At 34.0% G+C, this 24,907-nt stretch overlaps 1 protein-coding gene across 3 annotated transcripts; it reads right to left on the minus strand.

Annotated features, from left to right (window-relative positions):
• Positions 1-1,443: 1,443 nt before the first annotated feature.
• Positions 1,444-7,031, minus strand: LOC127082804 (F-box protein 7). 3 transcript variants are annotated; one of them, XM_051023047.1, is made up of 12 exons: positions 6,917-7,031; positions 6,757-6,811; positions 6,381-6,467; positions 6,163-6,275; positions 5,545-5,661; positions 5,367-5,463; positions 4,982-5,055; positions 3,408-3,461; positions 3,220-3,321; positions 3,031-3,089; positions 1,860-2,070; positions 1,444-1,743 (listed from the first exon to the last, which is right to left on the minus strand). In XM_051023047.1, exons 2-12 carry the CDS (start codon positions 6,764-6,766, stop codon positions 1,684-1,686), a joined length of 984 nt encoding a protein of 327 aa, XP_050879004.1. In that variant the 5' UTR covers positions 6,767-6,811; positions 6,917-7,031; the 3' UTR covers positions 1,444-1,683. The 3 variants fall into 3 exon arrangements, with proteins under 3 accessions (XP_050879004.1, XP_050879002.1, XP_050879003.1); XM_051023045.1 differs by having other exon boundaries at positions 6,751-6,811; positions 6,917-7,009; XM_051023046.1 differs by having other exon boundaries at positions 6,751-6,949.
• Between the last annotated feature and the right edge of the window lie 17,876 nt (positions 7,032-24,907).

Here is a 24,907-nt window from a genome sequence, read left to right on the forward strand (position 1 = left end):
TGTTTGGTATACCTCTTTTGAAGATAGACTAGAGTTGTCTTTGGAAGACAAAGTAGTTTATCGGATGTTGTACGCTGCTTACGGTAATTTCTTGTTACTAATACTTTCATAATTAATTAGTTACACTTGTTATTAATATTGTATCTGCGACATTTTCAAGGATGGGCCATTCCCACTTCCCTCGCATCACCGGGTGGAAAATTGTGCATAATTACACAGAGGACTTGCCTCATGCAGCCACTTTTGTTATGTACATGGTGAGTGGTATAGTCGAGCCATTCAGAGTCTCTCTTTACCGTATGGTAACAGATGATGTTTTCTTCTGCCCATACGAGGGTCACCTACAGACACGTTAGTTTGACGTCATTTCCTTATAATCTAGTTGGGATGTGGGTCATCTCTTATGTATCCATATCTTTTTGAGCGAGTGATGCATCCGTTTGCCTACTTACAAATTATTCTGAGACCTCCCCATAAGTCTGCTCCTCCCACCATCCCCCGCAGAGACCTACAAACTATAGGATGTCATATCCTATCATGACACCAGACACTCATGGAGAACCACCTAGATCAGTTAATCAGAAGATACTTAAGGTTCAACATGAGCTGACAAAGAGCTTGACGACGATATGCCAGCATGTTACGGAGATGGATAGAGCAGCCATAGAGTCAAGACTCTTTGTGGATGACAGTCCCCAGTTGTTCCTAGTAGAACGTGTGATTTCCGAGTTACATAATGCAATGCGGTATAAAGGAGACAAGTAGTTAGACATACTCAGTAGTTTATATTGGAATGTATTATTTATTTTTTAGATATTTTCGATGTATTTTCATACAAATGTTATGTATGAATTATCTTGACTTATTTTAATTTATGTATGAATTTTAACCCTCCTTTAACTTTAATATAAGTTGGCCTCACAAAAATTAAAATTTTGGACAATGATATTGTTCTAATATGATTCCACAAGGATTACAGATATACATCTCTGAAATTAATCCGCTTTTATATTTACCACATTTTCAAAAACGTTTTGGGGACATTTCAGATATGTATATCTGAATACATTAACACATTAACTACTCGTACTAAGATGCGTCTCCGAATCACAATTTGATAAAAAAAATGTGATTGAACTCATTCGGGTGCGTCCAGAGATCTTTCTAATTTTAAAAAAAATATATAGTATGCACATGTAAGGTGGGAAGACTATTCCGTTTAAGTTTTATGACAGTCTCACAACTTACTTTAATTGCCTCTCAACAATCATTTTACCAATCCAGGTCCAGGAAGTCCAACTTCGTTACGATTCTAAATTGAAAGAACCTTCCGATACCTGAACATCACGCATCAATAACATCTTAGGTAATTAAAATTAATATTCTACAAGTGCTCCTGACTTATCCTTTAACTTTTTAAAATTTGGAAAATAAAGGACTTAATGATTCGAAATACAACTTGATTTGTATGTAACAAATTACAATTACAAATTTTCCCATTATGTACAAACCGTCTGTGACTACCTAGATGCACAAAGCAAAACAAGAGATAAATACAACATGAGCCAGAATCAAATCACGTCACTCCTTAGTTGTACATGCATGTAAGTACACATTATTATGGCCTTATATTTGAACATACATAATATTTACAACTGAACCAGATATATCTTAGGGCATCATTCAACCAGGAACGTAAAAATCCATTTTCTCCACGGGCAAATTCAAAACAGATGTCTCCACCTAAGCAAACAGGCAAAAACTAAGATTTAATGCTCAACGAAGCCTGGCTCATTTAAATGTTTATTCCTCAATTTGGTCTGAGAAGAAAGCCAACAAAAGTAAAGACAAAAATGTACCTCATCAAATGGAACAAAGACAAAAGGGGTCATGCCCCTTTTATGCGAGACTGCTGGCACATCTGGATTGTGTGTTTCATCATCCTGCCATCCCTCAACGACTCCAAGAATGTCCTCCTCATATGCACTTGCCTCGTTAGTGTTCACACCACTAGTGACAAGTGAGATCAAATCCATCCTATTGTTTGCCCCTGTTGTTGTTCCTCTTAACCTATACCACATGTAAGATAAAGAAGGATCAATCACATCTACTTTTTGGATTTTGATGATTTCATTCTAACTTTCTTATACTATTAGAAGTGATTTTGTAAACTTGTTTAAGGTGATTGTCATACAGTCCAGGTATATATGGATTAATGATTTTACATGTGAGAGGAACCACTTACTCCAAAAGAAAATGTTGGATGAGTGCACCATTTATTAACTTTTTCTAGAGCAAATTCAACAAACCTTGCCATTAGGTCATGTGAATTTATTTGGATCATCAATTTCTCATGCATACTAAATGTTAAATCAGTTGAATATTCATGTTTAGATAGGCTGAGAGACAGAATGTAATTATTAATCAGTGTTTGGCTTCAAAATTAGATAAAGGTTGCTTACCTGAAGTCTCCAAGAATTTGGCCCAAATTTACTGTTCCACTTTAATCTTCTGAGTTCTACCTCTATTGATTATTCACTATTCACTTATTGTTCTTTTATTACTACATATGTCATATTTCAAAGGTCCTACTCCTAATTGTCAAACATGGTACAGATGTTAACACACTACAAGAAGCCTTGCTAATATAGTACATGAATGTCAACCAACACAGTTATTCCTAAAAACACAGTCATACCCTTCCTTCCTATGTTTGCTCTCTTCACATGCATAAACAACGATGACTTCTTACTTCATACTAAAAAGGAACCTACTGCTCTTTCAAGATTCTTTTGTTCCAGTAGGGGATCAACTAGGAATTGGTGAACCCGAAATCTAAAAAATATATATCATTAGATTAGAGTGAACATAATCCTTAACCTAATGAAGATACTTCAAATGTATTTTGATCTATCTCTTAGCATAGAGCGTATTGGCACGTCAAATCCCAACCTAACTAAACAGGGAATGCAATGCTTCTTTTCAAGTTCTTGATGTTATGATATGTTATCAGGCAAATCTATCAATTACCTCAAGCGCATCCTCAAAACAGTAGGTCGCATGCCTGGATACAAGACAGCAGCTTCAACCTGCAATGATAATACCAATAGCAAATGCCTCAAGATCTGTATATAGATTTAAATAACGCTCGATATTATTTCTAGAAAGAAATGTCTAGTAGATATGAAAATAATGAAGATTAAGAGAAAAAAACATAACCTTGTCATCTGTCAATGTGTAGTGCCCACCAAAGACACTGTCTGCTTTAGATGATCGAAAGTTCATGCACTTCACGACATCCTTGATCTTTTGAGAAGAATTCTGTATAACACAATCAACTTGTCATACAATCAAATACAGGAAAAACATATATTTCTAAATGGATTCAAACTGCACCAAATTATAACCTTGTAAAGAAATCTCCCAGAAGGAAAAAATCTCAGGTACCGGAAATAACAGACCTGCAGGATATGGAGGGAAATTATAAATGAAGAAAATACGTGGAAAGAAAATGAAACACTTAACAAGATTTATTCATGATTTTCTATTACTCTGGTCATTATTCATATACCAAAGATTAGAGAAATATATGTAAAATCACATTTTTACACAAAATGCACTGCTTAGTTAGGGGAAGAAATGATGATTTCTCCGTGTAAGTTTATGTTTACAAATGGCAAAGAGGCATTAACTAGCATACGGTATATCACATGAAAACTAAATTTTACATGGAAAAACCTCCATTGCTGAGGATGAAAAACATGAGACAAGTTACAAAACATTCCACTATATCAAGGACATTACAATAACTAATTATAATGGTTTACAACGTGAAGCTCCCTACTGAAATACAACAATTCTCTATGACTACGTCAGAAGGGAGCACTATAGACCGCGTCCAAAACTCTTGATGTACCCATACACTCTTAGGGTTTACACACTTTCTAGAGGTTTTGACTAAACTTTCTATTCCGATATTCTAAATTTATTGTCCTAAACTTTCCCACTTTCATTCAAATTTTCCTTTTGATTTTAGCTTTTCATTTATGACATTATGGGTGGCCCTATAGTTTGTTTTTATGAATCCCACATTCAAGTAAGAAAACACTCATTTGAAAGAGCACAGAGGATTGAAGGATCAATCTGAACCAGCTACATCCATATGATTCCATTTGTGTGAATTATCAGTCACAGCCAGGAATTGTATGTAAAATGATATACTTTCTGCTTGAATTTGTATGACCTAAGGTGCATATAGTTATTCACTCTACCCTGTGGTGAAAGGCTTGGTTGTTTAAGAAGCATATCAGTCCTCAAGTCTTAACACTTAAAGGACAACAGCATCACTGCTATCAATAAACTCCTGAGGTTACATGGATTAAGAAAAAGGTTATATGATAGGCATGTAGATTAAAATTTCCAAGCATATTGCACTTAAAATCTTACAGAACAAAGTTTATCACATAAAAACACTAGGTTCCTAAATCATTTAGGGTTTGTATAGTCACAAACAACTTCACAGGATCAGCAATTTATGTTTGAGTTTCAAGAACACTTAACACTATAAATTGATGAAAATAGATTTCTAATTAATAAAACTAAGGAATGCTTATTGTTTGTTTTCACTTTTCATTGATATGTTAACATATATAGTAACTTTCCCATTTTCACGTTTTTGTGTGAATGAACTTGAAAACAAGATACAAAATAACAAAGCAACATTTCGTAATTACTACAGAAAAAATATACAGACTGAAATGATGACAACAACAACAAAAACACCCCATAAAAATTCCAACTTGTTTACAGCTATGCACATTGCTGCTTACATCTTATTTCCAGGATATTAAATTGATAAATAGTTGACATTAAGCAAATTAATCACATGCTATCTAATGCAGATCTAACAATGAACAGAGAATAACAGAATGTAAAAAAGGATGTCTATTTCATAGTAGTACAAGTAGACACTAATGCATACCACGTGAACTGGATTAGTGATTTTCCATTCTGCAACTCCAGCCCGAATGTAGGTATTTCTACTTGCATAAAGACCTGCGATACAGGACCGTCATAAGACAATGCGGCATAGACCAAATAGTAGAACAGCAAAGGAATAGTAAAACCATGCAAATCTCTTGTAAGCATGATATTACAGCCACTTGCATATTATTATTGTTTGTCTTATGCAGTGGAGGAGAGGGAAAATCATATATTCTACATGAAAATCACACCTTTAAAGACATAAACATTTCCATACAATATTTGTTTAAGTTAGAATAAAAAATTAAACCATCACAAGTCACTAATCAATATGAGAAGCAAGAAATAAGGCTACGAAAAAGACAGCAGGCAGCAGCCCTTACCATCAGTTCGCAACCTTGGTCGTAAATGCCACATTTTCCGCCATGAGCCGTCGTATTTTGATTGAAGTATCCGGTAGTTCTCAACCGCTCCAGAGAGCTTCATAAAAAGGCTCCATAATTAGAAATTAACCTTACAACCAACAAAAAGTTCCATATTCTAAAGCTAAGTTGACCTTACCTGCCAACCCTTCAAGCATGCATTGCGCCAAAATGCAGGGTTACGGACTGTATACCGCCACTTCCTACATACACAAGATGCTTTTCCCAAATCATATGGAGTCATTCGAGCAAAGACCTGCAAAACAATTCAATAATCTCTAAGAGAGATGCTCTTGTTTAAAACTATAAACCTTTCTGTGCATGAATTTTCACACATCTATTTTGTCCAAAAATCAGTCTAAAGGCCTAAAAAGTAAAAAGGAGACTCATAAATCGACATTCTGGTTCGTACTTTAAGAACAGTTTCTGTGCTCAAAGCTGTAGGACCAACAATTATGCACCCAATACAGTTAAATAAGTTGTGCAAGAGAAAAAGAGAGATGATTATTTAATATTGTAAAAATGATGCCTTTTTTTGATTTCATCTATATGAAGAGATTTGATAACGTGTACTAACGTTATTTCACAAAATGACCTAACAAAATCACATCAAAATTATTGCATATGAGTGATCTGAAGTAAAAGCATACAACACAAACAAAGCAACTACTCTCGCACATTATACAACTAGTCTCGCACAATGTCAAGAAATCGTGACCAAACTAGTATAGCTACATCATGTCAAATACAAGACTACCTCAAAGAGCAGCTCATCTGGTAAGGCGCGGTGTATAAGTGCGGAATCCACATAAGGCTTTCTACTTGTACTTCCAAACGGCGCAACAGGTCTTACATTAACTCCATAAAGATCTTTAAATAAAACACATACACACAATAAGAAGTGAACTTGACCAAAAATCTAAGACCAAACAAACAATATCAAAATAATAATTGCAGTAGCATGGAAATAAATACCAAGCCATGGCCTCCTTGTAACAAAGTAGTTAACGGTCTTCAACTTCAAAGCTGATTCCAGTTCAGAAGGGACAGTTAAAGCAAAATCTACTCCAACAAAAAATGAAGATACATTTTGATATTAATAATTAATCAAACGGTTAATCCTTCCAATTGCAATAATAATATGCTCAAAATTAATTACTCTTCGCACCAAATAATTAAAATCCCCAAATTAAAACCATAGAAAAATAATTACAGCCCCAAAGTCCAAGATTATAAAATTTTGATAAGATTGAAGAACCAATAGTTCAAGAAAAAGATGATCAATTGAAAATCCAAATCACTAAAGAATGTGAAAAACGAAGTGGTGAGAGAAATCGAAAGATACCTGAACCTGAGGCCATGATGACATGAGGAAACAGAGCAGAGTGAGGTTCGTTGACGAAATTCTGAAAACGAAATTGAGGTAAAGGGAAGGAAATGATTCAGAATCACGGTATGGATTGAAGAATTGAACCGACTGTGTCAAAACGACGACGTGTCGCGTTGCTTACCAGACGAAATCTGAAATTCCACGTTTGTAATCCGAAAACATTGGTACTATTTTTTTATATATATAGTTTCATTTATTTAACATAAAAAATAAATTTTAAAAAAAAGTTCGCTCATTACGTCCAGATACATTACATTGATTTAAATTAGTATCATTTTTTTAATATTTTTATTTACTATCCAGTCAAAACTGGGTAGATACATTTATAAAATTTGGGCAGATTCATTTATAAAATAAATAGAAAAAAGTTAGTGGGTGTAAATTACTAAATCCTTTTAAAAGATATATTAAAATATTTTATTTTATTGTTACAACATTTTAAAACATGTTTTACGTAAAAATAATATTAAAAACAACATAGAGAGTTCTCAATTGTCATCTTATTGCTAAATGCTACATGAAACATAAGTCTTATAATTGAATTGTTTTATTTCACTTGAATTTTAATATTTTGACACATCGTTAACTAATAAATAGTCAATTTAATCTCTAAACTATTAAAATTAGTTAAAATATCTTTTAGATTATCATTTCATTCAACTATTGAATTCATCATTTAAACTCTTAAGAGACTAAATAATAAAATGAGATGATAAATTAGAGACTTTTTAGTTTATTTTAATAATTTGTAGACTATAGTTTAAGAACTAAATTTATTGTTTACCCCTTCTTTGACCTTTATAAGAATATATGGACTTTAGAAAAATTTATATTCTTGCTATTTTATATTAGGGATAATGTTAACACGTGTTCGTGTTAAAAAATTTATACTTAAAGAGTTTATCTTGAAAAAATAATTAAAACAAAAATTACTATATATTTGTAATAATAAATTTAATATACAATTTTTAAAATATAATTCCTTTATTTAGTTTTTAACATATACTCTAAAAATACATGTTAGCAGTACCCTTATAACAAATGAAAAATGAATTCATCATTTATTTACTTTGAGATGACAATTTATTTATTTATAAAATAGATCATTTATTATTAAAGGGAGAGAGTAGTTATTATCTCTTATAGCTTTTTAAGCTTTTACAAATATAAGTTATATTATAGCTTTTTAAGCTTTTACAAATATAAGTTGATCAAAATTTATAAATATTAAATACATTCACTTATATTAAAACGACACATTATGAGAATAAAAAGTCCTTTAAACAATAAATATATTTCAAAAATTGTGACATATAACGAGTGTCTTAGGTGTTGAAGTTCAACAATGAATCTCCATTAATAATTCACAAAAAAAAAATAAGAAGATGCAGATGAAAGAATAATTTCAGAGAATATAGAGAAAAATGATGTAACTAACTTTCTACAATTTAAAGTCCGTTATTCTGTTATAAATTCACTTTCTTTTTAGTTTATATAGATTCATCCAAATTCAACTCAAATGAAGTACAAACTAAATTCAAATGTAAATGTAAATGCAAATGAAACTAATCTTGAATGTTGAATTACATTCAACATCATCCCATAATTCACGTTCAAGTTAAAATCAACAAACTAATTTCATCCCACAGTTTGATGAAGTGTTCATCTTTGATTGTGTTCGTCAGCACATCTGCAAATTACTTCTGAGTGTTGACATGAACATCCTCGAGTACTCCATTTTGAACTTGATTGCGCATAAAATGGTACTTATTATCAATGTGTTTGCTTCTTCCATGCAACATTGGACCCTTAGCAAGACGTATGGCATATTTGTTGTATATTATCAACTTGTCTGGTTTATTAATCTTGAACTTCAGTTCTTGTAGCAAATTAATCGGTCAAACAGCCTGACAAGCTAACAAAGCATCAACTGTGTATTCAGCTTCACATGTTGACAATGCAGCCACTGGTTTCTTCTTGAAGCACTAAGAAATTTGGGCTCTTTGATACATAAACATGTATCTTATAGTGTTTCTTCTATCTACTCTGACCCCACACCAGTTAGAGACTGAATAACATATCAGCTCAGCATCATCTGACACTCCAGATGGAAACAAAATTCCATGCCTCAAAGTTTCTTTTACATACTTAAGAATCCTGACTGCAGCTTGATAATGTGACCTCTTTGGTTTACACATAAACCTACTAACCACTCAAACTCCATAGCATATGGCAGGTCCGGTATTACAGAGATATCTCAAACAGCCAACTAACTATTTGAAGATTGCAGTATTTACATCCTCACCATCATCATCAGAATCCAGCTTATGATTTGTCTCAGCAGGTGTGACTGCTAACTTACATTTCATCAGCTCGAATCTCTTTAGCAACTCAAGTTCATACTTCAGTTGGTGCACAATAATTCCCTTCTCATAATGCAAACTATTCACTCCTAAAAAAGTATTTCCAAGGTCAGACATATCAAATGCATTCATCCGCACCTCCATGAACTTGTTTATCTCAGAAGTACAACTTCGTGTCAGAAGTATGTCATCTACATAAAGACACGCCAGAATTACATTGCCTTCAGAACTGTGTTGCATGTAACACCCTTTTTTCTACCCCAAAATACTTAACATATAATCAGAGTAATTAAGCACGCATATAAACAAAAGGGCGTCACATCGACGTTTTCAAAAACTAAAAGCTTTCAAAAACCAACCTCATTCATCATCAATATACAATACACCTGGTCATTTAAAATAACACACTTCACTTATCATGAATATTCACGAATATGCGTTCGCAGCGGAAAATAATGAATACTCATGCATTTCATAAAATGATCCATGTCCCATACCATGATCATCTCCCAATAATCACCTCAAGATAAAATAAAACAAGTAATAACATAATGCATATCCAAATAAGATATGAGTTCAACACTACTAATCTACCCAGTGTTACATGACCAGAGCATTGACTTATTACCTAGTCTTCAAACTAAAATACGAAAACTCTCCGACTAATCTTGAGCGAGCTACCGTCCACTTACTTCAGCAATACTACTCTGGAGTATCTGCACGATACCCATGTAAAGGTAACATTCAAACAGAAAGGGTGAGAATTCAAATCATTATGAAGAAGTATAATAAGGCTCAATGATTAAATCAACAATTAAAGGAATTCATCACACTTCATATAATCATGTAAATAATATTGACCAACATTTATTTCACATGTTTCAAATATCCATCGAAACTCAAGTAGTATAATATTCAAATCCAATATTATATTCTCAAATATACACATAACTACAATTATCACACAATCACATATTTTGCCAAATTATGTGTCCAAACATCACCAAATTCAATTACCATATCTCATACACACATCACAATCACATCAATGCATACACTCAATTATCACACGACTCTAATGTGACTCAATGCAAGACATGTGACTCTATGCATTTGGTACCTCAATGTGAACCCAACGTTTCACCGCTTTCCGATTCAATATCTAGAATCCAAGCCACGCTTCCGATCCGGACAAGATCAAAGCCACTACGCCTATTTCCAATTAAGGATCAACGTCTATATGGACCCAACGTTCCACCGCTTTCCGATTCAATATCTAGAATCCAAGCCACTACGTCTATTTCCAATTAAGGATCAACGTCTGCTACGCCTATTTCCATTCAAGGATCAACGTCTAATACCATGTGAACCCACAGTTTCACCGCTTCCAACATGAAGCCGACCACGCCATGAATGAATGTACAAATGCCAACACATATGCAATTAAGATCATCTCTACCATCTTAACATTCCACATATCATCATAATTCAACTCTATGAATTATCCACCAATGGTACATATACACATTCATAACAATTACCCCATTCACATAATATGCAATTAAGATCATCTCTACTATCTTAACATTCCACATATAACCATAATTCAACGCTATGAATTATCCACCAATAGTACATATACACATTCATAACAAATATCATTCACGAATATAGGCTAATTATCAAATACGTACACATAGATTTCATTCCAAAACGAATACAACATTTAAAATCTCAATTTTTCACTTTTCAAACAGTGTTAACCGGTTAACGCATATGGTTAACCTGTTAACGCGAAACAGAATACACTTCCTGGCAGATTTCAACAGTGTTAACCTGTTAACGCATTTGGTTAACCTGTTAACGCAAGACAGAATACAAATTCCTAACAGATTTTCAACAGTGTTAACCTGTTAACGCATTTGGTTAACCTGTTAACGCAAGACAGAATACAAATTCCTAACAGATTTTCAACAGTGTTAACCTGTTAACGCATTTGGTTAACCTGTTAACGCAAGACAGAATACAAATTCCTAACAGATTTTCAACAGTGTTAACCTGTTAACGCATTTGGTTAACCTGTTAACGCAAGACAGAATACAAATTCCTAACAGATTTTCAACAGTGTTAACCTATTAACGCATTTGGTTAACCTGTTAATGCAAGACAGAATACAAATTCCTAACAGATTTTCAACAGTGTTAACCTGTTAACGCATTTGGTTAACCTGTTAAAGCAAGACAGAATACAAATTCCTAACAGATTTTCAACAGTGTTAACCGGTTAACGCTTTTGGTTAACCGGTTAACGCAAAAACAGAATGCTATTCCTGCGTTAACACAAAACAGAATGCAGAATTTTCTGCGTTTTTCATCGTTGGAGGACTTTCGGACCTCCGATTTCGATTCCGTAAAAAGCCAAACGTTCAGAAAATTATAACTCACACAATACTCTAAATATATAACGTTAATTTGCAGTTTTAACACAATCAATCACCAAAATCAAGCATACTCATCAAAACCTACAATTCCAAACAACCATACAAAATTAGGGAATTTAACCTACACATACATCTACCCATTGACCCGATCATACTAACCCATAATAATAAGGATCCCCCCCCCCCCCCCTTACCTCTTCAATTTTCTGGAAACCCTAGCTCCTCTCTTGTTCTTCCCCTTTTCTCCTTACTTTTCCTCTTCTCTTTCTCTATTGCCTTCAAATGATCAAATGAATCCTAATTCTCACTCTCCTCACCTCTTATATACTAGTATTATAATTGGGCTTAAAGAGTGATACCTCTAGTTTAATTATTAGGCCCAATAAGACCTAATATTAAAATATCTCTAATTAATTCAATTAAATTAGACTAACACAATATATCCACCAAGTTAATTAATATAATTAATCATTATATCTCATATCAACTAAATAATTAATTAACACACTAAATTAATTAATATAATCAATTATGATACTACCTAACAACCAATTAATTAATTAACACTCCAAATAAATAAAATAAAATATAATAATAATAATATAAGAAATAATTACTAAAATTGGGTTAGTACAACTCTCCCCCACTTAAAAGATTTTCGGCCTCGAAAATACCTCAAACGAACAACTCCGGATACGATTCCTTCATCTTATCCTCGAGTTCCCAAGTAATATTTTCATTGGCGACTCCGCCCCATATTACTTTCACCAAAGCAATCTCCTTACCACGAAGCTTCTTCACTTCTCGATCTTCAATTCGCATAGGTGATGTATCAACCGTCAAATTATTCCTCACTTGAACATCATCTAATGGAACAACGTGCGATGGATCCGCAATGTACCTCCTCAATTGAGACACATGGAACACATCATGAAGATTAGAAAGTGATGGTGGTAATGCAATCCGATATGCCACTTCACTTATCCTCTCGGAAATCTGATAAGGACCAATGAAACGCGGCGTCGACTTACGCGACTTCAAAGCCCTACCAACACCCGTTATTGGCGTAACTCGAAGAAACACATGCTCATCTTTCTCAAACTCAAGAGCTTTCCTCCTCTTATCATGATAACTCTTTTGACGACTATGAGAATCCTTCATCTTCTCTTGAATCATCTTAATCTTATCCGTAGTCTCTTGAATCAACTCGGGTCCATTCACAGCACTCTCTCCCGATTCGTACCAACACAAAGGAGTTCTACACCTTCTACCATAAAGAGCCTCAAAAGGTGCCATTCCAATACTCGAATGGAAACTGTTGTTATACGTAAACTCGATCAAAGGCAAGAAACTATCCCAATTTCCTCCTTGTTCCAAAACACAAGACCTCAAAAGATCTTCAAGTGACTGAATAGTCCTTTCCGTTTGACCATCAGTTTGCGGATGATATGCCGAACTCAAACGCAACTTCGTACCCAAAGCACTTTGCAAACCTTCCCAAAATCTCGAAGTGAACCTCGGATATGTATCCGAAACAGTGCTCGACGGAATACCATGCAAACACACAATCCTTTCGATGTACAACTTAGCAAGTCTCTCCATCGAATAGTCCATCCTCATCGGAATAAAATGAGCACATTTCGTCAACCTGTCCACAACGACCCAAATCGCCTCACAATTACTCAATGTTCTCGGCAAACCCGAAACAAAATCCATAGAGATACTATCCCACTTCCACTCGGGAATAGATAACGGTTGCATCAAACCAGACGATTTTTGATGTTCAGTCTTTGACTTTTGACAAGTCAAACATGAATACACAAATTCCGTTACATCCTTCTTCATACCTTGCCACCAAAACATCTTCCTCAAGTCTTGATACATTTTAGTAGCACCAGGATGAATACTCAAACCAATTCTATGCCCTTCCTCAAGAATCCTCTTTCTCAAATCCGCAACATCCGGAACACAAACTCGATCACGACACCCCATGATACCATTCTCATCAATCCGAAAGTCACCACCTTTGCCTTGATTAATCAATGTCACAACATCGACTAATTTCAAATCTGACTTCTGACCTTCTCTAATCTCGTCAAGAATGCCACACGTAAGCTTCAACATACCAAGTTTAACACACGAAGGCGTTGCTTCACAAACCAAACTCAAATCTCTAAATTGCTCCAACAATTCAAACTCTCGAATCATCAACATAGACATGTGCAATGACTTCCTACTCAATGCATCGGCTACAACATTCGCCTTTCCAGGATGATAATTCAAACCAAAATCATAATCTTTCAAGAATTCCAACCATCTCCTTTGCCTCATATTCAATTCCTTATAATCGAACAAGTACTTCAAACTCTTTTGATCACTAAACACATCAAACCTCGATCCAAACAAATAATGTCTCCAAAGCTTCAACACAAACACAACGACGACCAACTCTAAATCATGCGTCGGATAATTCCTCTCATGAACTTTAAGTTGCATTGAAGCATAAGTTACCACTTGCCCTTTTTGCATCAAAACACCTCCAAAACCCAACAAAGAAGCATCACAATACACAACGAAAGGTTCTAACGGATCCGGTAAAATCAAAATAGGAGCCGTAGTCAATCTCCTCTTAAGCTCTTGAAAATTCGCTTCACACTGCGAAGTCCAAATGAAAGCTTGACCTTTCCTAGTCAACTGCGTCAATGGTAACGACAACTTAGAAAATCCTTCAATGAACTTCCTATAATAACCAGCCAAACCAAGGAAACTTCGAATCTCAGCAACAGACTTAGGAGCTTCCCATTGAGATACAACTTCAATCTTCGTAGGATCCACAGAAATACCACCACTCGAAATCACATGTCCAAGAAAACTTACTTCACTCAACCAAAACTCACATTTAGAGAGTTTAGCAAACAACTTCCTCTCTTTCAACACCGATAACACAACCTTCAAATGCTCGGCATGATCCTCTTTACTCTTGGAATAAATCAATATATCGTCGATGAACACAACAACAAACTTATCCAGGTAATCATGAAAAATCCTATTCATATACTCCATAAATACACCAGGTGCATTAGTCACACCAAAAGGCATCACGGAGTATTCGTAGTGACCGTACCTTGTCCGAAAAGCAGTCTTTTGAATATCCTCAGCCTTTACACGAATCTGATGATACCCAGACCTCAAATCAATTTTGCTAAACACACAAGCTCCAACCAGCTGATCCATCAGATCGTCAATCCTCGGAAGTGGATACTTGTTCTTAATCGTCACTTTATTAAGTTGTCTATAATCAACACATAATCTCATAGAACCTTCTTTCTTCTTGACCAACAGAACAGGTGCACCCCACGGCGACACACTAGGACGAATAAACCTCTTCTCGAGTAAGTCTTCAAGTTGACTCTTCAACTCTTTCAACTCAGAAGCAGACATTCTATAGGGAGCCATCGATACAGGACTAGTTCCAGGGACTAAATGAATCGAAAACTCAACCTCACGTTCCGGCGGTAAATCACTTATCTCTTCCGGAAATACCTCCGCAAACTCACAAACTATTGGCAATTCTTCAATCGTCCTCTTCTCACGAATATCCAAAGTTGCCAACAACATAATGTCCAAGCTCGATACTATTGGAACATCCAAGATAAGCAGACGCTTCTCCCCCACTTACTTCATTCCCAACCTGCCAATGGAAAATAAAACAAGCATCGACAGTGTTCTCACACACACGTCGCATACTAGGGAACAAACATAATTAAACAACCTGGCCGGACGGACCGACAGGCTCTCATACCACTAATGTAACACCCTTTTTTCTACCCCAAAATACTTAACATATAATCAGAGTAATTAAGCACGCATATAAACAAAAGGACGTCACATCGACGTTTTCAAAAACTAAAAGCTTTCAAAAACCAACCTCATTCATCATCAATATACAATACACCTGGTCATTTAAAATAACACACTTCACTTATCATGAATATTCACGAATATGCGTTCGCAGCGGAAAATAATGAATACTCATGCATTTCATAAAATGATCCATGTCCCATACCATGATCATCTCCCAATAATCACCTCAAGATAAAATAAAACAAGTAATAACATAATGCATATCCAAATAAGATATGAGTTCAACACTACTAATCTACCCAGTGTTACATGACCAGAGCATTGACTTATTACCTAATCTTCAAACTAAAATACGAAAACTCTCAAGCTAATCTTGAGCGAGCTACCGTCCACTTACTTCAGCAATACTACTCTGGAGTATCTGCACGATACCCATGTAAAGGTAACATTCAAACAGAAAGGGTGAGAATTCAAATCATTATGAAGAAGTATAATAAGGCACAATGATTAAATCAACAATTAAAGGAATTCATCACACTTCATATAACCATGTAAATAATATTGACCAACATTTATTTCACATGTTTCAAACATCCATCGAAGCTCAAGTAGTATAATATTCAAATCCAATATTATATTCTCAAATATACACATAACTACAATTATCACACAATCACATATTTTGCCAAATTATGTGTCTAAACATCACCAAATTCAATTACCATATCTCATACACACATCACAATCACATCAATGCATACACTCAATTATCATACGACTCTAATGTGACTCAATGCAAGACATGTGACTCTATGCATGCGGTACCTCAATGTGAACCCAACGTTTCACCGCTTTCCGATTCAATATCTAGAATCCAAGCCACGCTTCCGATCCGGACAAGATCAAAGCCACTACGCCTATTTCCAATTAAGGATCAACGTCTATATGGACCCAACGTTCCACCGCTTTCCGATTCAATAGCTAGAATCCAAGCCACTACGTCTATTTCCAATTAAGGATCAACGTCTGCTACGCCTATTTCCATTCAAGGATCAACGTCTAATACCATGTGAACCCACAGTTTCACCGCTTCCAACATGAAGCCGACCATGCCATGAATGAATGTACAAATGCCAACACATATGCAATTAAGATCATCTCTACCATCTTAACATTCCACATATCATCATAATTCAACTCTATGAATTATCCACCAATGGTACATATATACATTTATAACAATTACCCCATTCACATAATATGCAATTAAGATCATCTCTACTATCTTAACATTCCACATATAACCATAATTCAACGCTATGAATTATCCACCAATAGTACATATACACATTCATAACAAATATCATTCACGAATATAGGTTAATTATCAAATACGTACACATAGATTTCATTCCAAAACGAATACAGCATTTAAAATCTCAATTTTTCACTTTTCAAACAGTGTTAACCGGTTAACGCATATGGTTAACCTGTTAACGCGAAACAGAATACACTTCCTGGCAGATTTCAACAGTGTTAACCTGTTAACGCATTTGGTTAACCTGTTAACGCAAGACAGAATACAAATTCCTAACAGATTTTCAACAGTGTTAACCTGTTAACGCATTTGGTTAACCTGTTAACGCAAGATAGAATACAAATTCCTAACAGATTTTCAACAGTGTTAACCTGTTAACGCATTTGGTTAACCTGTTAACGCAAGACAGAATACAAATTCCTAACAGATTTTCAACAGTGTTAACCTGTTAACGCATTTGGTTAACCTGTTAACGCAAGACAGAATACAAATTCCTAACAGATTTTCAACAGTGTTAACCTATTAACGCATTTGGTTAACCTGTTAACGCAAGACAGAATACAAATTCCTAACAGATTTTCAACAGTGTTAACCTGTTAACGCATTTGGTTAATCTGTTAAAGCAAGACAGAATACAAATTCCTAACAGATTTTCAACAGTGTTAACCGGTTAACGCTTTTGGTTAACCGGTTAACGCAAAAACAGAATGCTATTCCTGCGTTAACACAAAACAGAATGCAGAATTTTCTGCGTTTTTCATCGTTGGAGGACTTTCGGACCTCCGATTTCGATTCCGTAAAAAGCCAAACGTTCAGAAAATTATAACTAACACAATACTCTAAATATATAACGTTAATTTGCAGTTTTAACACAATCAATCACCAAAATCAAGCGTACTCATCAAAACCTACAATTCCAAACAACCATACAAAATTAGGGAATTTAACCTAAACATACATCTACCCATTGACCCGATCATACTAACCCATAATAATAAGGATCCCCCCCTTACCTCTTCAATTTTCTGGAAACCCTAGCTCCTCTCTTGTTCTTCCCCTCTTCTCCTTACTTTTCCTCTTCTCTTTCTCTATTGCCTTCAAATGATCAAATGAATCCTAATTCTCACTCTCCTCACCTCTTATATACTAGTATTATAATTGGGCTTAAAGAGTGATACCTCTAGTTTAATTATTAGGCCCAATAAGACCTAATATTAAAATATCTCTAATTAATTCAATTAAATTAGACTAACACAATATACCCACCAAGTTAATTAATATAATTAATCATTATATCTCATATCAACTAAATAATTAATTAACACACTAAATTAATTAATATAATCAATTATGATACTACCTAACAACCAATTAATTAATTAACACTCCAAATAAATAAAATAAAATATAATAATAATAATATAAGAAATAATTACTAAAATTGGGTTGTTACATTGCACATACACATCAATTCCATTTCACATTTTTTGAATCTCAGATGCTTCAAAAATGAATTGAAACATACATCATGACATATACATCATCTACATATCATAGAATGCATTTCATCTTGCATAGTGCCTAAAATTTCAACCAGAATAAACTTTCAGATCTACAAACAGGTTGGTTGAACTGATTCTCAAATGTGGGTGAAATTAGCGGACGAAAAGTTTCAAAATCGAGCTTGCAAACGTCCATTGTATTAATCTACGATTCGCGTAGCTTATCCTGGCGTGCTCGTTTAAATTTTTTGGCTTCTTTTAAGAATCAATTTGAATCAGTTGTGATGTCGAAGTAATTCAGTCAGTGTCACGGTCAGTTAGGTTATGTTATGCTAATTAGCTGGAATTCTGTTAGTGGTTAATTGCTAATTGAATCAGTTAGAATATATTAAATTCAGTTTGAATTAGCATTGATGTTAAAGTGTGATTAGCTTGGTTAAAAATGTTAAATTGCAGTGATGATATGGTTAGTTGTTAGTTGTAGTTTTCTTAATCAAAGTTGGGTTAGTGAATTGTTTGAATTAGTTGTTGTAGTTAGTGAAGATTAATGGAAGTTAGTTATATGTTAATTGTAGTGGTTGTGAATCAGTTGTGTGAACTAGACCTAGTCAGCAGTAAAAGATTTAGTTAGTTAGTTAAGGGTTGTCACTTAGTTGGAATTGGTTATGAGATGTAAGTTTTGTTATGAAGTATGTTGAATATGGTGAATTGTTATGATAGCTATGTGATTGTGCTATACCTATGATGATTGAATTGTTTGTTGACTATGTTATTCATTTTGAACTAAATGTAACGTGTTAACTATGCTTGAATATTAGGCTAGCCTTATTGGGGTTGAATTGTTAACTAAAGAATGCCATATTGTTAAACACCTGTTAAAATCGTCTGTTGCTTGAATTGGAGGTAAAGGGATGTTATGAACATGGATTATGCAACCAAGTTTGAAGTTAGTGCATTAATTGTTAGTAAAACAATGTTATGTGGATTTGAAATGGTATGGACTATCAATATAGTGTTAGAAGTACATGCAATGAATGTGTGTATGTAAATGGCATACTGATGATGTACATGTGTTTGTTGTTTTTGTAGAGTTGGTTGTGACTTTGGGAAGGAAAACTTGGCTTGGTTTTGAAATGGCATCATAAATGAGAAGGCTTGGTATGAAGGTTGGCATATGGTGAAGAAAATTAAGTGCATCAAAAATCATGAAGAAATTGAGGACCTTGTGACTCATAGAAAGTAGAATTAGGGTTAGGATTAATGGTTGACTTTGGTCAACTGGTTGGTCAAAAAGTCAATAATTGACAAAAGTCAACTATATGTCAAAGGTTGTAGTTTTTGTGTAAAGTCTGATAATTTGTTTCTTTTGTGATGTAACTGGATATTTAGCAATGAAAATGACTTTTTTGGATGAATGGTGTATGTAACTTGCATTTTAAGCTAGCACTCATTTCCTTCTACTCTTGGATTTATAAATATTTAATCTAGTAGTTGGAGGTACTTGAATGAATCTTACACTTTGAATGAGACTTGAATTGTAAGGCCTTGAACTTGAATCCAAATAAAATAACCAATGGACTAGTGTAGTGAACAAGCCAATAAATAGAGTAGCCAGTCAAAAATCCATCTTTCATGGTTGACCAAGTAAAACCTGCCATACATAATCAATTCTAATGCCATGCAACTCACATGACCCTCAAGTGCCCAAGATCAAGCAATTAGGTTTTCTCAACTTTGAGTTAAAAAGAATTGGTCTTCAGTAGTCAATGTAGCATTAGAATGCCTTAGATTTAGATTTCAAGGAAACCATAGCTCCATGTTGATCATAAATATCAAAAGCCTTTGAATCCATGATGTTTACTTTAAAAAAAATGAAAATGGTAAAGTGAATGTGTTATGATGCTAATGAACATGCAGATGAACCATAAACCAAAATTCATATGATAGTGAAAAAGGGAGAGCAAATTTTGGGGTATGACACAGTGCCTCGCGCAACCTTCACCATCGTTGAATCAACGATTTTCTCAAACACGTTCGCATCCATACACTAATGGATGTAGAACAACGCCTTCTGATCCTTCTTCCTCATATCACGTTGAGCATTCCTATGCGTATCTATTGCATTTGTCAGAAGTGCAACCAGAACATAGTTATCGTTGACGAGATCAAGAACATACTGAGTGTCAAACAACACACACATTTGAATCATCCACCGATTCCAGTTCTTGCCTTCGAACACTGGAAGCTTAGTACTCAGATTACCATTTATGTTCATCTTCAACCTTGTTCATTTCACTCAGATCTCACCAAACACTAGTGCTTCTCAATCCCACATAATCAAGAAATATGATTGTGTACGATTTCGATAAAAAGTTCAACACAAATTCAAGAAACGAAATCAATCACACACTGTTCACTCGTGTTTCCCTGTGTTTCCTGTGGATCTGAATCAGAGCTCTATATACCAATTATTGGTGCACAAGATGAAGAAGATGAAGATGGAAGAAGAGAGAGAATAGAGAGAATTGAAATAATAAACTTCCATTACTCTTCAAAACAGTTACAGTAAATGGTTACACACACTACTCTATCGACAACTACACTTGTTTATATACACAAACAATAATGTCACGTAAGCGAAAATGCTTACCTACACTGGCTAGGTTACGCTTAACAAAACTAATACTACTATCGAATATGGTTTACTTCTAACAATTGTTATAAACAAGGAGGATTAGAGATTTAGGGTTCTAGGTGTTCTTGAACTTCATGATTTTTATAGATGTGAACTTGTTTGTATGATCTATATCTATTATGGTTTAACTTGTGTTTTATTTATGGAACAATATCATGATTATCTTTAGTTTTGAGATGAATGAAACGTGATTTTGTTGTTGTGATCGTGAAGAAAGACTTAAGGAGGGGGATAGCACCTGAAAACGGGTGAGAGAGGAAGAAGAGCTTTATTGTTGAAACAAAATCAGAGAGACAATAGTGTTGTAACGTTTCAAAATAGAGAAAAAATTATTAATTTATTTTGTGTTTGCAGAAAAAGGAAATGGTAAAACGTGTGGATATAAATCATTTTAATCAAATTTATGTTTCTTTTCTCTTTTAAATAAATAGAAAATAATTTTGAATTTATCATCTTTAAAAAGTCAATAAATGTTAGATCCTTTTTATTATATTGGTTTTTTTAATTAAAACAAAAAAAAAATGGTTTTTTCTTCGTTTGGTGCTCCGTGAGTTTCTTATAAATTGAGTATTTTTTTTATGAGTTTAAAAAGTCAGCACCCCAATTCTTTTTTTTTCATTTCTTTTTAATATTATTATTCTTGTTATGAAAATCTAGGAAGTAATATTTGTATGGACCTAGTCTATATTAAATTCAAGCCCATGTTTGTTTGTTTTCTTTTACACCACCCCATTCATGCTTGCATCCATGTACTTTTAACCTTTGTTTTATTATTTTCATTTCATTTTTTTATTTTGTTTAAATTAAAATTAAGTTATGAGCTTAATTAATAAAAAAATACAAAGATCAATATTCCCACCTTTATATTCAACAATAAAAATTAAAACAATCAAGAACTCAATCAAACTTATTTTCCAAGTCAATTTCAGACCAGTCTTCAAAATAAAATCAAACTCTTTTTTGAAAACCAATCAAAACACTTGATCAACATCAAGTCAATTTCGTACTTAATCAAAAGCATGTCAAAAATTTATTCTCAATAAAATCGGTTGAAAATGGAACTAGGGATGCACATACTTCTGCTCCTCGAATAAACCAGTGGTTGGCATATGCTTCATTGCTCGAATATTCATATTCTGAGTCAACACAAATCAAACTATTTTTTACTATTAAATCAATTACTTTTAAATTTCGTCTTCAAACTCTTTTTCTCAATAAAACCGATTGAAAAGGGAAGGGGGATGTACATCCTTCTGCTCCTCTAATAAACGAGTGGTTTTCATACATCATATTGCTCTAATATTCGTCTTCTGAATAAAATACTTTAATCAAACTTGGATGAAAAGGGAATGGAGGATGCACATTCTTCTTCTCCTCGAATAAACAAGTGGGAGGCGCACACCTCGTTGCTTTGAATATTCGTCTTCCGCCAATACTTTTCAAATTTCCAAACTTGGACGAAAAAGGAATAGGGGGTGCACATCCTTCTGCTCCGCGAATAAATGAATGGTTGGTGTATGCTTCATTTCTCGGGTATCTGTCGTCCACCTAAAAACAATCTCAACTCATCAAACCTGCATTTTTCTCCAAGTGCAGCTGTAAACTTTTTCATAAACAAATGATGTTTTATCCATTCTAACGTGATACAATCAAACACTTAAGTCTCCCAAACGCAAGCATACAAGCAACATTTTACTGCTAAAATGCAACCTAAAAATCGTTTACTAAAATCGATCAACATATAAACATTTTCTACCAAGAACTACATAGTTATGAGTTCCCCGTCGCACATGGGGATACGTAGGAGCGAGATTCAATGTCTCGTCAAACACCCTAATAAAAAACTTGTTTTTAGTCTTTCTTTTTTTCGCATAAACACTTTTAATAATTAGACAAAATCATAAACATGTACACTAACACTCTTATTGTAAAGTTGATTAAATGGTTCCCGTTGAGTACAATGTATGTGAGGGATGTTAATACCTCTGCCTCGCATAATCAACTCCCAAAATTGAATTTGGTCATGACACCATATTTTTGTTCTTTTAGGTTTTTATCGAAATTTTCTCTTTCCTTTTGAAATAAATAAACTTTGGCGACGACTTTGTTGAATTTTGAGCGTTCGTTGTGCTCGGGTATTTTTTGTGTCATGACAATTGGCGACTTTGTTGAGGAAATGTTAGTTTAGTTGGTCTTGCAATGAATGCTAGCTTTGTTTATATTTATTATATTTTTCATGTTTTCTTATTTATCTCTCATGATTATGATACTTTATTTATTTGTATATATTCATCTGTGGGATTGGGAAATGTTATTTGAGTGAAGCTCTATACGTGAGCTTTGAGAAAAAAATCTTAAGCTTAAGATCATAGATTATATAGTACTGGACTAGGGGGTGCATTCCTCACTGGGAGAATACGAAGACTCTAGCTAGAGTAGATTTATTTGGATTTTTCATCATGGTGTGGCTAGCCCATTATTATGTTGAAAATTCAAATAAGGTCCATGACTTTAGGAACTTTGTCTAGAGCCAAAAATTCGTTCTTAGGGTTGGGTAATGTGTAGTATTGACCTGGGGGGTCACACCTCACTAAGGCAATGTGAAGAATCCACCTAAAGTATATTTATTCAAAATTTTCATCATGGTGCGGCTAGCCCATTATCGTGTTGAAATTTAGAATAAGATTTGTGGATCTAGGCTTTTTCCTTTAAAACGCAACCCTAGAGATATCCCTTGTGAAAGGTTGCGTAGAAAAACTTAGAACTATCCAGTCGCAGGAAGTCATCCTATATAGGTCGTTTTATTGTTACCGGTGATCCCCAAACCCACACATGACATTGCATTGAAAACACGCATAACATGGCATTGCTCTTTTTTTTGCATATCAAAAACAAAAAATTTCATGTATTTGTATTCATCAGCATACATACACATTTTTCCAAAAAACCAAAAAGAACTCATCCTACATTTTTGACCATAACCAACAAGTTGATTCCCCGACACCCATATCGAACCCGTGGTAGCTACCGAAGGATAATGAAGCAGTTGGAACATAATCAAGTTGTGCTGAGAGAGGATATGGATGCCATGAAAGGCAAGGTGGACTCGATTTTGGAAGCTCTGTTACGGAGAATGATGGTCCCACATCAGGCTCACTACTACAAATAACACATGTCAGGTGGGACTTAAAATGGATTTCACCTCGGTTACAATGCCGAGGTAACGAAGGGTGACGTGAAAAGTGGAAGTTTTACCCATCGATTTAAAAATAACCGATGGGTTAGTTTAAATGGTGATGGGTTCGAACCCCAGCAATAGTTTTTTTATATTTTCCAAAGTAGCATCATATATATACATACATATATATATATATATATATATATATATATATATATATATATATATATATATATATATATATATATATATATATATATATATATATATATATATATATATATTAAATACTCATTACATTATTTACTCAAAATATTAATAAATTAATTTGTTTACAAATTACATTGTTTACACATAATATTACATTATTTATATAGAATATTATAATTTTTACACAAAATATTAAAGTAAAAATGTTGTTCTTGATCGTCATCATTGTCGGTGAATAATAAATGTTGGATCTCTTGGAGAAGACCAACTGTTGGGGATCCTCGTTTCATTGATCTTGAGGAAGATCAAATGTTGAATGCAATATATTCTTTATGACTTTTGCATTAATTTGTGTCTGATATAAAACAAAACAAAAATGTTAGATAAATAAAATAAATACTCAGCTATTTGATTATATAAGAACAGTAATCTCACCAAAGTAAATACAACGCTTTCATCAACCACATATTAAAAACCTAAATTTTTCCTGATCTTGTAATCTATCACATTGATACAATGCTCTGATTAAAGATAAAAGATTT

Source organism: Lathyrus oleraceus, chromosome 5 (genome assembly GCF_024323335.1).
Source record: "Lathyrus oleraceus cultivar Zhongwan6 chromosome 5, CAAS_Psat_ZW6_1.0, whole genome shotgun sequence".
NCBI lineage: Eukaryota > Viridiplantae > Streptophyta > Magnoliopsida > Fabales > Fabaceae > Lathyrus > Lathyrus oleraceus.

Coding starts and splice junctions, on each gene's coding strand:
- LOC127082804 (XM_051023045.1), bottom strand. Junction 5,464..5,544: donor CATGCTTGAAGGGTTGGCAG/GTAAGGTCAACT, acceptor CTTTTTATGAAG/CTCTCTGGAGCGGTTGAGAA. Junction 2,071..3,030: donor GTTTTGAGGATGCGCTTGAG/GTAATTGATAGA, acceptor CATGTGGTATAG/GTTAAGAGGAACAACAACAG.